Source organism: Dunckerocampus dactyliophorus, chromosome 13 (assembly GCF_027744805.1).
Source record: "Dunckerocampus dactyliophorus isolate RoL2022-P2 chromosome 13, RoL_Ddac_1.1, whole genome shotgun sequence".
Lineage (NCBI taxonomy): Eukaryota > Metazoa > Chordata > Actinopteri > Syngnathiformes > Syngnathidae > Dunckerocampus > Dunckerocampus dactyliophorus.
Window position 1 is genome coordinate 9,195,008 of NC_072831.1, and position 14,014 is coordinate 9,209,021.

At 44.0% G+C, this 14,014-nt stretch overlaps 1 protein-coding gene across 6 annotated transcripts in view; it reads left to right on the top strand.

The window, feature by feature from the left end:
- Positions 1–295: 295 nt before the first annotated feature.
- akap6 (A kinase (PRKA) anchor protein 6) overlaps positions 296–14,014 on the top strand; it is a 128,480-nt gene continuing 114,761 nt past the window's right edge. For 2 of the 6 annotated variants that reach the window (XM_054795646.1, XM_054795650.1), the window contains exons 1-6: positions 384–668; positions 6,119–6,349; positions 6,473–6,644; positions 12,972–13,081; positions 13,161–13,302; positions 13,368–13,925. In XM_054795646.1, coding sequence (XP_054651621.1) covers positions 6,159–6,349; positions 6,473–6,644; positions 12,972–13,081; positions 13,161–13,302; positions 13,368–13,925 — 1,173 coding nt within the window. In that variant the 5' untranslated portion in view covers positions 384–668; positions 6,119–6,158. The other 4 variants (XM_054795648.1, XM_054795651.1, XM_054795647.1 and 1 more) reach the window with 3 other exon arrangements.

Sequence of the window (14,014 nt, forward strand, 5' to 3'; positions counted from 1 at the left end):
GTGGTTATCAATCCCATGTGTGTGTGTGTAGCTTGAATTTTTATTAATATACTGACTGGAATGAATATCTATTACAATATTGATTATAATGATAATTATTCCATGTCGTGTCATTAGTTGAATAAGCTTTAATCACTAAAATTGATCAATATTAATGTGGGTGTGTCTTCTGCTTTTGTAGTTCTCATTCTGTTGAGCAGCAGCAGCAGGGGGCGCTGTTGTTGCCGTCATCAGGCATAGAAGAAGACATTGCTCAGGCTTTTTCTCTGTCATACCCCCTCCTCTCTGCCTCCCCCAGGACGGGAAGCACCACACCCTGTCAGCGAATCAGAGTAGGGCCCGCCCTCTCCATCACATCCTCTTCAGTTTCCAAGGTAACAGGGGGCCCCCAGCTCTCCTCCCTCCCCCGTTCCTCTCACTCGCTTTCCCTCTGCTCGTGTTTCCTCTCTGAAAGGTGCCGCATCATCGCCGTCACCCACTGCTTAGCTTAGCAGCTGGCTAGTTTTTAGCATTAGCATTCTTGCTGCAGTGGGACAGTCCCGACGTGTGAGGCACCACCCTCCCATCAGCCCGTCCGTCTCCGTCCTTCTCCATCCTTCTCTGTCCTCCAGCATCCGGCTCACTGCGGAGGATGATGCAGGCGGAGCACTGAGGAAGGACGATATGTGGTACGTAGCGATGAAGATGCTCCATGTGTGCTTGTGTGTGTCATCCTTCATGCAATGCTGCATTCAGGAGCCTCCCAGTGCTTCCAGAGGGGAAGCAAAGGGAGACACAGGGAGGTGACACCCATATCTCCCCCCTTTGCCTCCCCTTCTGCTTTGTTATGGCGGCCTGCTGGCTCTGCCTGCGAGAGGCCAACACCTCAGTGTGTCAGTAACCTTTAGAAAGGTTCCAGCACGTGCTCCCAATGTGGGTAAACGTTGCCTTGTTTTGGACTGATGATAGAAGGTGTCAAATAAAATGTCATCCTTTTGAAGCTTTACTTTCAACTTTCTACGTTTCACCCACAATGCCCCTGTGCGAGGCTCGAGGCCATCTAACCTCAAACGCATGACTCTCTCAACATTTGGTATGACACATCCTCACCTTCGTGCTGTCATGTCACCCGAAAGACAGGGGGGTTCTAAGCCAGGGGGTCCAAAGTGCGGCCGGGAGACCTTGTCGGCCCGCAGCTAGTTTCTTTCTTGGCCCACGGCTTATTGGAAAAAAAAAAGATGATTAATGAGATATATTATTGGATATTGCACTAATAAAAAGCTAAGATGTCTGATAGCTTAGCGTGTATCAACCTACATTGGATTGCTGTTACCCCAGCATCCTTTCATTTTTATGTACGGGACCCTCACTGGAAAAAGCCTGGACACCCCTGCTTTAAGACTTGAAGTTTTTAGCTTCAAGGCCTTGCTAGCATACTACGGTGTGAGCTGCCAGGAAAACACGCTGGAGTGGAATAAGAAGGGCGGGAATGTGATGTCATACGATATCAAATCATGGTCCCAGGTGAGCTGAGTCATCAGTACAACATTTCTATGTGAAGAGTGACGACACATGGCACATCAGAGGCGGGTAGTGTCTCTGATTAGCATTGTTTTCCAAACGCATCACAGTTCCTTTAACCTTGTGTTCAAACGACACCTTTGGGTGCAGCCTCCCACAGCCCCACTGAGGAAAACTATATAAAAAGCACAACTTGACATTATTAGTCTACTTTTGGCTCTCAGCAGATTTGATTGGTGGTGTTGATGATTGTCCGACTTTGATTTTCTAATAATAAATGCATAGGGCCACAGCGTCCTCCATGACGTAGTCTTCCTCTTCCTCTTCGATACATTATTTACATGGCGGCTGTGCTGGAAACTCCAGGGACCCTCACACCCTGCATGTCTGCAGTGTGTGTGTGTGTGTAGCAAGCGGCCTCTTTGCTGGGCTTTAAATGATTAACACAAGCTAAGTTCACCCTCAAGTCTGTCTGAAGGTTTCACCGTCAGGACAGAAGAACAAAGATGACTAAGATTGTTTGAAAGTTTGAATTTCAAATGATGGGAAACTAAGTTGAGTCACATATGATGTCATTGACGACGGCTTGTTGTATTACAGATTCAAATATGAACATGTCAACATGGAAGAAAGTAAGATGGCTGCCATTGTTTTGGTACATTGTGCTGCAATCTGGACTGTTTAGAAAGGAGTGGAAAATAGGAATTATTGCATTATTTCTGGTCGGAAGTAGGAAATATTGCATTATGCATGATGGAGAGCAGGAAATATTACACAATTTTTGGTAAGAAATAGGAATTACTGTGTTTTCTTGATGAGAAGTAGCATGTATTACATTTTTTCTGATGGGAATTAGAAAATATGACACTATTCCTGATAGGCAGTAGGAAATATTACATTATTCCTGGTGGGAAGTAGGAAATATTGTGTTATTCCTGATAGGCAGTAGGGAATATTACATTATTCCTGATGGGAAGTAGGAAATATTGCACTTTTTCTGATGGGAATTAGAAAATGTTGCGTTATTCCTGATGGGCAGTAGGAAATATTAGAATTTCCTGATGGGATTTAGAAAACATTACACTATTTCTGATGGAAAGTAGGAAATATTAAAATATATCTTTTGGGAAATAGGAAATATTGCATTATTCATAATGGGAATTAGAAAATATTACACTATTAGGGTAAGCAGGAAATATTACACCATTTCTGGTGGGAAGTAAGAAATATTACATTACAGTATATCCGGTGGGAAGCAGGAAATATTGCATTATTCCTGATGGAAAGCAGGAAATATTGCATTATTCTTGATTCAAAGTAGGAAATATTACACTATATCTTGTGGGAAATAGGAAATAGTACACTATTCCTGATGGGAAGTAGAAAATATTGTGTTATTCCTGATGGGAAGTAGGTCGTATTACACTATTCCCGTCAAATATAAACAAAAAACATGCATGCATATTTGTTTTTTTTTTGTGAAAGTTCATTTTGTTGAATTTAGCTACGTTTAGCTGAGGTTATTTTAGCTTGTTGATCATGTATGATGTTTTAAATACATCCTGAGTGTTGACATCCTTGACTGTTAATATTATTGTTAGTTAGCCCCTCCCTCAAACAACACGGGTGTCTTGTGTACACATGCATGTTCATGTACACGTGTGATTATGTAATCGTGTGTCTGTCAGTGCAGAGAAATGACCTATTTAAGGTACAGTGTCTTCTTATTATGTTTTGTGTGTGTGTTTGTGTGTGCGTGCGTGTATGTGCGTTACACAAAAAGGCTCTTTGTCGTGGTCACATGACATCATCGTCATGGTGTCCTGTCGGTCCTCACGCAGACCGGCAGTAACGTCTCCTCCGCGACACTTCAATGTGATAAAGAACACACAAGTATAGCAGTGGAACATCCGTTAGCCGACGCCTTGACACCAAAATGTACGTCAAAATCTTGCCTCGGCTAGCGGTGTTCATCTTCTTGTGTTATTTATACACTGCGTGAGTGCAACTGTGTTCTTAATGTTTGCTGTCAGCAGTTTGCTAAGACACGCAAACAGAAACCGGAAATCATTTCCATTGCCCGGCTGTGATGTCATCAGCGGCTGACTTTGTAGTTCTTTGCTAAGTAACACAGTTACGCCACAAGTGCCAAAAATGTTGACATAAAACACGTTTTATAGCTTTACAGTTCTAGTTTTACATGCATAAAACAAGTCTAAATACATATAAATGATGAATGAAAGGGATAAATAAACATTTAAGGTAACTTTTACCTTACTTTTACCTTCCCCTTCACAGTGAGATCAACATGGACACCACCTAGTGTTTTGCTGTGAGTTATTTCTCGAATGCAATAGTGTTTCTCACCCTCTTTATCAAATGCTGGCACTTTCTTTGGCTCCATTTTGAGTTATTTTGCAGCCGTGATCAAAAGAAAAGCAGAGACTTGAGGCCTTCAATGAAGGTAAAAGTAACCTTAAATGGTCATTTATCCCTTTCAGTCAACATTTATATGTATTTACAAGTATATGCATTTTGACTTGGTTTTGCATGAAAAGCTAGAATTGTGAAACTATAAAAACATGTTTTTGTTAACTTTTTTACTTTCTGGAACAAATTAATTAGAATTGTTTTTGTAATGTGGGAGGAAGCCGGAGTACCCGGAGAAAACCCACTGAACCCAGATCTTCTACATCTCCTGACTGTGTGGCCAACATGCTACCCACTAGACCACCGTGCGGTGACAGGTAATTGGCGACTCGAAATTGTCCATAGGTATGAACGGGAGGAGGGAAATGCTGTTGGACTGTCTTGTGGTACCTAGAATAAATATGATGAGCTCGCAACCTCAGCTTCTGGTGTATACTTCAGATGCTACGGCTATCCTGGGCTAGTAAGAGGCCATTTTTACAACTGGAAATCTTACAACCCTAAACAAGGTTCCACTGTATAACGAAAAATGTAATACTAATATCACCCATGTTAGGAAGTGTTACACAATTTCAGGGGTGTCCAAATTTTTTCCCGCAAGAAAAATGAAAGGATACGTTTTTTTTTTTAATTTTTTAAGTTTCATTTTATTTCCTTTTTGCCAGTTACTGTCAGTAGATAACAGATTATGTAAGATTCTAATTCAAGAACACATAATTCCTTTTTGATAGCTGTAGATGACACTGCTATCTTTTTTTAAGTTGCTTAATTTGCATTCATCCATCCATTTTCTAAAGCGCTTGCCCTCACTTGGGTCGCGGGTATGTGCTTAATTTGCAATTTTATTTAATTTACTGCATAACATTAAATGTTATAATATATAGAATATCCCATTTGAGGCCAACAATCAGGGTGTGCCAAAAGTAGGTATACAATTTTCTTTCCTTTAATTGCATTCACACTTACTGTTTTTATTAAAGTCCCCCAAAATAATACAAAAATAAGAAATAAAAAATAAGAATAAAATAATAAGTTTGGAATAAAAAAAATGGAATTTCGTCCCACTCTGTGTATATATACAGTGGTGTTAAAAAGTGTTTGCCCCCATCCTGATTTCTTACGTTTTTGCATGTTTGTCACACTTAAATGTTTCAGATCATCAAACAAATTTAAATATTAGTCAATGGCAACACAACTGAACACAAAATGCAGTTTTTAAATTAAACTTTTTATTATTAAGGGAGAGAAAAATCCAAACCTACATGGCCCTCCCCCCCATTAAAACATAACTTAACTGATATTAATAAAAGGTAAAACGTGATAAAGCCATTTCTACATCTTTGGGACTCCAGCGAACCACAGTGAGAGCCATTATCCACAAATGGCGAAAACAACAACAGTGGTGAACCTTCTCAGGAGTGGCCGGCCAAACAAAATTAGCCCAAGAGCGCAGTGATGACTCATCCAAATGGTCATAAAAACCCTGAACAACATCAGAAGAACTGCAGACCTCACTTGCCTCAGTTAATGTCAGTGTTCATGACTCCACCATAAGAAAGACACTGGGCAAAGACGGCCTGCATGGCAGAGTTCCAAGATGAAAACCACTGCTGAACAAAAAAAAAAAACATTAAAGGGATAATTCAGATATTTTGACATGAAGTTGTATGACATCTCCATCAGCATTGTAGTACAATAACGGCGACTTACCTCCCATTTGGTCTCCTAAGTCCAGTTCTGGTCAGATTTCGGTGATCTATACAACTATATGCAGTATATATATCCAAGCATCCAATCGTTTATGCCGCTTATCCTCACTAGGGTCGCGGGTATCCCAGCTAGACTATCCCAGCTGACTTTGGGCGAGAGGCGGGGTACACCCTGGACTGGTTGCCAGCCAATCGCAGGGCACATATAGACAAACAGCCATTCACACTCACATTCATACCTATGGACAATTTAGAGTCACCAATTAACCTAACATGCATGTTTTTGGAATGTGGGAGAAACCGGAGTACCCGGAGAAAACCCACGCACCACTAGGCCACCGTGCGGCTATATACTGTATAGGATATATATACCGGGTGTGTATACAGTATATACATACATACATACAGTACGTACATAAATCCATAGACACCCCTGCTCTAGTTTATTTCTCCTTTTATGGATATTTGTCTCCCCTCAGACTCCGCCCATGAACGGCACCCAATCATCTGTTCCTCACCATGAGCGTCTTGACCCTCTCACCTGTGGCCCCTGAGCCGCCCTCCCCCATGGTGACATCCATCACCCCCACCCTGGACACCGACACCCCCACAGCCATACCCACTGTTGTTAACCAGGAGGGGGGGTCCTCGTTGGGACCCCTCCCAGACCGCGTCACTGGGGGGCGGGGTGAGAGAGACTCGGCCCAAGGGTACGTAGTCATGATGATGATGATGATGATTGTCTCATGTTGACTTCCTGAATGAAATTAAACAAACCTGGACGAAACAGGAAGAGGAAGTGGTCTGATGGGCGTCACCTGGTGTCTTCGCAGGTCCAAGAAGCCGCCGCCTCTCCACACGGGCGCCGACTGGAAGGTCGTCCTTCACCTTCCTGAAATCGAGAAGTGGCTTCGAGCGACCGCCGACAGAGTGACGCAGTTGTCGCACTCTGTTGGACAAGATGGTGCCAACAGACACGTGGACGCACACCTGGTGCAGCTCAAGGTAATCATGTGTTTGTGTGTGTGTGGTCACATGACAGCTCTGGCTAATATTAAAACATTTACGGCCAACATTAACGTATTAAAGGTCCCTAACCAGGTAACCACTGTCTATTAAGCGTGCATTCTGAGGTGAAAGTTCAGCATACAATGAAAGAATACTTTTTGGATATTTCAACAGAACACAACCACCATGATGTGATGTTCCTGTTGGTTCTGGTTTCATTGCAGCAGCTGGTCCAATTTAGAGCTAAATATAGAAGCCCATTAATAAGCGCTCTGTCTGTGTGTGTGTGTGTGTGTGTGTGTGTGTGTGGGTGTGGGTGTGGGTGTGGGTGTGGGTGTGGGTGTGGGTCAGGGTCAGTGTGAGCATCCTCTGATCAATAGATTGCAGCCTCTGACCTCAGGCGCCACATTTCCCATCATGTTCATCTTCCTTATGCAACTTTTCATTCTTTGATTTATGGACGTCACTCAAAGTTTAATAATCAATCTGCTGTTTTTTTTGGGACAGATGATGACGTCAGACTGTCGTGTCATGTAGTATTTGGCCTAAATATAAGATGGCTGGTGTGAGCAGAACCTTTTGAAAGTGACTTTTATTGGACTCTTTGGCGTCATCTGGTGGTGAGAAAATAGAATCATTTTTATTCTTTTAATGAAATAATTACAGTAAAGTTCGCTATTTCTTTTTGATCAAATGTACATTATAGGCCAAGTAGTAAATAAATAATAAGTAGTAAACATAGTTTTATTAGAAATAATGCTGGTTGAATGAAAAGAAACAGCAGTCGACTTCAGCGGTGCTGTTTTGCCATCTAGTGGTCATTTTAGGGAACAACAACTAGGAAGTGTCCATAAAACCAGGCCAATACAATACAAATGTTGAAATGAATGCGTGTGTGGTGGTAATGCTATTGTAGCTCATGACAATAGGTGAGGGTGGGAACATAGCTCAACTGATAAATTGAGAGCTTTGCCTTCCGCCTCAGCCCTCTCTTCACCACGAAGGTCCGGTACAGCGACTGCTTTACTGCAGACGCTGCACCGATCCGCCTGTCGACCTCACACTCCAGCCTTCCCTCACTCGTAAATAAGGTCTTGAGACTCTTGAACTCTCCTCCACCTGGGCCAAGACCTCACCTGTAGAGTGTGATCCCCCTGTAGTTGGAGTACTCCGGTCACCCTTCTTGAAAAGGGGGACCCCCCCACCCCAGTCTGCCAATCCAGTAGGACTGTTCCCGACTTCCACGAAACTTGAAGGGCCTTAAGGAATTCAGGGTGAAACTCGTCCACCCCCGGAGCTTTACCTCTCCCATATTCCTGTCCTCAGACTCTGCTTCCTCTTTGGAAGGTGCGTCAGTAGGATTGACATAAACATGACTTTTAATGAAGGAGGTCAAACTAGCAGAGTGTTATTATGTCAAAGCGAATTCATGCCTCTGGTAATCATCATCATCATCATCTTCTCTCACTTTCATCTCCACCCTGCTTCCTTTCGCTGTCATCTTGACGACGCCTCTGCCTGCAGGCCTTTTACTGCAACATGACCTTGTCTCTGCCTGCTAGGACACCATGATGCAACCTGTGTGTGTGTGTGTGTGCGCGTGTGTGCGCGTGTGTTAGCATGCCATTCTGAGCTGCATGTGTGCTCTTATAGCAGCTGCATGAGGAAAGTCGCGGCTGCTCTGTGAGGGTGAGGCCGCTGGCATTGTGATGCAGTTCAGCATGTTAGAGCCGCTAAACGTTGTCATTTTTTAAAACACAATGGTCTATTACAGCCATCACCAAATGGCTCACTTCGGACTGGGTCCGGAAGGGCCCAGTGATGGCCGCTAAGGATTGTATGGATATTGGAGCAAGACAAAAAAATCACCTTCACTATACGGGAGTGTTGTGGAGTGCTTCTGCTGCAGAGATCTTACTCAAAGGTAAACAAAAAGAGGAATTGTGTGACAAATTCAGGCAAATCCCAATGTCAGCTACAACAATAACAAGAAAATGTGAAACTTTAACAGAGTGTACTGTTACAGCCATTCTGTTAATGACACACTTATTAAATGAATATTGAATAATATTCTTTCAGAGAAACTGGAGCAGTTTTATTTAACTTAAATAGGCCTCTTGTGTTCATTCATTGCACAGTCAAACTTTTTATTATTTATGTAAAATGTGGGGCCGCACGGTGGTCTAGTGGTTAGCATGTTGGCCACACAGTCCCAGCCAGGAGATCGAATCTCCGTTGGTCATTTCTGTGCGGGTACTCCGGTTTCCTCCACATTCCAAAAACATGCATGTTAGGTTAATTGGTGACTCTAAATTGTCCATAGGTATGAATGTGAGTGTGAATGGTTGTTTGTCTATATGTGCCCTGCGATTGGCTGGCGACCAGTCCAGGGTGTACCCCGCCTGTTGCCCGAAGTCAGCTGGTATAGGCTCCAGCATACCCCCGCGACCCTAATGAAGAAAAGCGGCATAGAAAATGGATGGATGGATGAATGTGAAATGTGGTCCTGTTTTCATTTAAATGCAATGCAGGTGCCAAAATAAGTGTGTTGTAGAGCAATGCTCTCAGTTATTTTCTGTCCCCTGATTTTAAATACGGTCATATTACGGCTGTCATATTACGGCTGTCAAAAATAGCGCGTTAACGGCGATAACTAATTTATTTCATTAATTACATAATTTTTTTTAGCATGGTTAAGGCATATGCCATATCTGTTGTATCTGTTGTGACAACAGAAGGCAGCATAGTGTAGCTACCCACAGTCACACAGAGTCTGACACTCTTTTATAACTTTAATGTAACCTGAACACATCAACAGCAGTGTAATTCCAACAACACATATGTATTTCCAACTCACAAACACGTCTTTAGTCCCTTTGTCGTCAGAACAACACTCCCTCATTGTCACTACACAACCGCGAGATGCATTCAGGGACACTTCGAACATCACAAGAACGTCTTTATTGTGCATCTAAATAAACAGAAAGACAAAGAAATACAATAAGTGGTTACTTTTATCACTCACTTTGTAACTCTAAATGCGGAAGTACAGTTTGCTGCATTTAAGTATGCTCGGAAATCCCCGAAAGTACACTCAAAATGTGAAACCAACTTAAATGACGTGGTGTGTTTGAACGCAACCCCTCATTGCTCATAATAACAAGGTTAAAGTGTGATTCAAATGTTCTGCTACTATTAAAGAAACTAGTGTTAGGGTTCGAACCTATGCTGTGAAAAAAATTGCAGAAACGGACCTTATTCAATTTTAATTGAAGACTTTATGCACTAAAAAACGCGAATGCTTATAAATGAACACTAATGCACACGAACTGCTAGTAGCATTTTGAGTGCATAAGTGAACGCTTATAAGTTAACGCTTATGCACTTAAAATGCTAATTGTAAGTATGGAAGTGTGCATATTGAGACAAAGTACATTCACCATTTTGAGTATGTGAGTGCAACATTCAGGTACTGACAGTGCACTGCTCTACTTCTCCGTGTGAACACAAGTGCACCAATCGAGACACACCACTAACTAGCACGTTAGTGAGGAGACAAGCAAGGACTCAAAGAGGTGTGCATGTGATGGAATAGGTCCTAAAGAGTGGACGTTGTTGTGTCCCTGCTTCAGACTTGCAGATCTTTAGTTACGTGGCACAAAAACAGAAGCCTGATGTCACTGAGTCTGGAATGCTGGGAATTAGAGAGGAAGGAACAGAGGGAAGGGAACTGGGAAGGAAGAAAAGAGGAAAAAGTGTAAAACTAAACTGTCCACACACTGACGTCCTTTTTGGTATTTTGGCACCTTCGTGTCTCCCCTTCGTCTTCCTCTCAGCTGTCATCTGTGTGTGTGTGTGAGTAGGGGGGTGGGTGAGGTCGCTCTAAAAATAACTTTTGCAACTGTTGTGCCCCCTCCCCTGAACACTCCCATGAAAGAAGCAGGTCAGCATACACACACATACACACAGTCCACATGGATGTTGGAGCGTTGACTTCCTTGTATGAGCTGCTTGTCTTCTTTAGACTTTAAAAAAAAAAAAGAAATAAGGTAAGGTGGTGTGCATGGGTGTGACCTTTGACCCCACATTGGTGTGTGCTTCTTGCTAGTTGTTGTTGTTGTTGAGTGTTAATACAAAAGTTTGTGGAGATTTGTCAGCGAGTGGACGTAGTCACGTGACCCACCACACCTTGTCTTTGTGTGGTTGCTATGGTTACATAGTGTCGTTAAGAAGTGACCCGTCCTTATTGTTTTGTTCTTCAGGTACTGTTTGTGACCGCTCAGTCAACATTAACAAATCAAGCGATACTGAGCTAAGCTATCACTATGGCAACCAACAAACAGCTTTTGTGAAGTTTGGACATTCTAGATTGTGTTTTTTAGATCCGCTTTCTTTCCGGAACCATCATGGATCACAAGGAACTGATCCACAACATGCACACTTACATGCACACTGCATGCACATTACATGCACAACATGCCCCATTGGCTCCTAAGCTTCCACTTTGCCAACCTTGGCCTTTTTGAAGTCTCTTCATCAGAACGTGTGTGTGTGTGTGTGTGTGTGTGTGTGTGTGCGCGCGTGTGTATGAGCGTTTGATGGGTGAGGTGAAAGGCGGCGGCGCTGCCGGGCCGAGGGGGAGGAGTTTGAAGGTTATTGGATGGAATGGGCCGAGCTGTCGCAGGTCGTTTGAGGGCCGCCGCTCTGATGGCTTTGATGTCGGCGCTGACGAGGGCGAGGCGAGATTGGACCTGATGTCCACGTCCACCATTAGAACCTGGGCCTAGCATGTGTTTGTGTGTGCGCTGTGATTGACAGCTGGTGTCTTGGCTGTATGTGCACGTGATGGTCCATTGATGCTTTCATCTTCTACTTCCTGGGTGTGTGTGTGTGTGTGTTGGCTTATGTGCACGATAGCCACTCATGTTTACACTGAACACCGAGCACGTGCGCACACACACAAACACACACACACTTTCTATGATGAATGATGATCTCCCAGCTGTCTTTTACATCTTACATCTTACTTCAGATGGAAAAGACACACTTGATGTTCATTTAATGTGTGTGTGCTTACATGTGTGTGCGTATTAGCATATGAAAGCAGAGTGCAAATGAGTGAAGAAGCACAAAGACGCTCATCAGTCTTTTGCACCAACTTTGATGGCAAAACTGTGTGCGTGTGTGTGTAATGTAATTCATGACACGCCCCCCACCCTTCTACACCCCGGGCGCTTTTTGATGTCCCAGCGGGACGTTTTCGACGAGGAGGCGTTTGTCCTCTGGTGTCGTGAGATAAAAGCCATCCGTGTGTTCGATTCCCTGATTGTGAGAGGCAACACTGACACAACGTCTCACACGCACGCATGCACACACACGCACGCTTAGAGCGCAACCTCTAAAGTCAAACATGCACATCCTCACTTGTTATCAAAGTTTACATTTTCTACTATTAACAGTGCTTCACTTCTTTTTAGACTTGCTTGACAGTTAAACTTGTCCACTTAATAATGCTTCTATGATAGACTCAGTTTGAACCCGGAACAGATTATTGCTTTTTCCATTAGTTCCTGTGGGAAACAGGTTGCTAAATCTGAACAAATTCTACATGCTGGTTCTGTAAGTTCCACTTGTGCTGGTGTGCGGCTGCTATGACATGCCTTTCAAAATAAGATGTATTTTTTGTGTGTAGGGAAGGCTCAGAACCTTCAGAACCTCATATGGACCAGTTTTGTCTTAATGTTGGTTCTGGACTGCTCTCCTTCTGTCTGCCCCCATTCTAAATGTGACAGTGACAGCTGACCCGACTGTGTTGCGGTTCTGGCTGTTGTTCTGACACCTTGTTTCAGGCCCGCTTACAGTGTGGCAGCTTTATTTTGGAAAGCCATCAGCGGGTCACGTCGTCGCCGTTAGTCCAGCGAGCACGAGCCAAGCTGGCAGTGTCTGTGACCCACATTCTCTTCTGGCAGGCGCCAGTGCAGTCCAGAATGAGACTGTTGCTTATTCACATTTGAGAATGTTATTTATAGTCACATGACCATCAGCACTTTATGGCCAGACACAACCTTGTGGGTTCAGAATCATTTGGAATGACATGCCCTCTTCATGAATGGACCACAGTAGGCCTACCTTTATTTTGAAAAAACACTCGTGTGGGTTCTGGGTCATGCGTGTTGGCCGTGGAAGTGAGTCATGTTTAAATGTGGAAATGTCACAAGGTTCACTCAGTTCTGCTTTCAATGTAGAACACGTTGCTCGACCCAAATGGAGCTACAGGATTGTATGATGTGAGGTTCTGATGTGTGTCCATGTGGTCTGCTTCAGGACATCTGTGAGGACATCTCGGACCATGTGGAGCAGATCCACGCTTTGTTGGAGACAGAGTTCTCCCTCAAGCTTCTGTCTTACTCGGTCAACATCATAGTTGACATCAGGTCGGAACCAAAACACCCATCAGAAACTGCAGATAACATTCTCAGCTGTGCACTAATGCTTGTGTGTGTGTGTGTTTAGGACAGTCCAGCTGCTGTGGCACCAGTTGAGGGTCTCTGTTCTGGTTCTGAAGGAGCGTCTTCTGCAGGGCCTGCAGGACCCTAACGGAAACTTCACCAGGCAGACTGACATTCTGCAGGCCTTTAGCCAAGACCAGCACCAGGTTCTTCACGTGCACATATGTTTCTACCACCCTAGCTTCCTACTCACTAGCCTCTTGTCCCGCAGACCCGTCGTCTGGATGCCTTGACAGAGGTGGATGACTGCGGTCAGCTGACAATCCGCTGCAGTCAGGACTACTTCTCTCTGGACTGCGGCATCACGGCCTTTGAGCTGAGCGACTACAGCCCGGGGGAGGAACCTGAGGCCCGAGACACCTCCCTAAATCAGGTCCAGGATGTGGACCAAAAACCAGATGTAGAGCAGATCGAAGAACCGGAAATACCAAAACACGAACTGCAAAACGGTTTAGCTAAACTTGTGACATGTGATAACTCATCAAGCCATACCCCCCCTCCCTCAGTAGAAACCAACCAGAGCGAGACGGCGAAGCGGTCTCTGCCGGGTCAGAACCACAACAGTGTGCCGTTGCTCCCCAAGAGAGGCGCTCTGGTCGCAGATCAGGTGGTGGACACCACAGGAGGCTTGAGTAGTGTCAGTCCAGTCTCCGAGCTTCAGAATCAACGCACCACTGCTCTCATGGATCCTCCAGACCGCTCCAAATTCTGGTTGGAGCTGGACTCAGTTTGCCCAGAAGATATTTCTGAGTCCTTTGAGAACCTGCAGGTTTGTCCCTCTGTTTTCTCTCCTTTTTAGGTTTTTGTTATTTGAACCAAACCATCTAGTTCCTGTCCGGTTCTTATCTTCATGAAGAA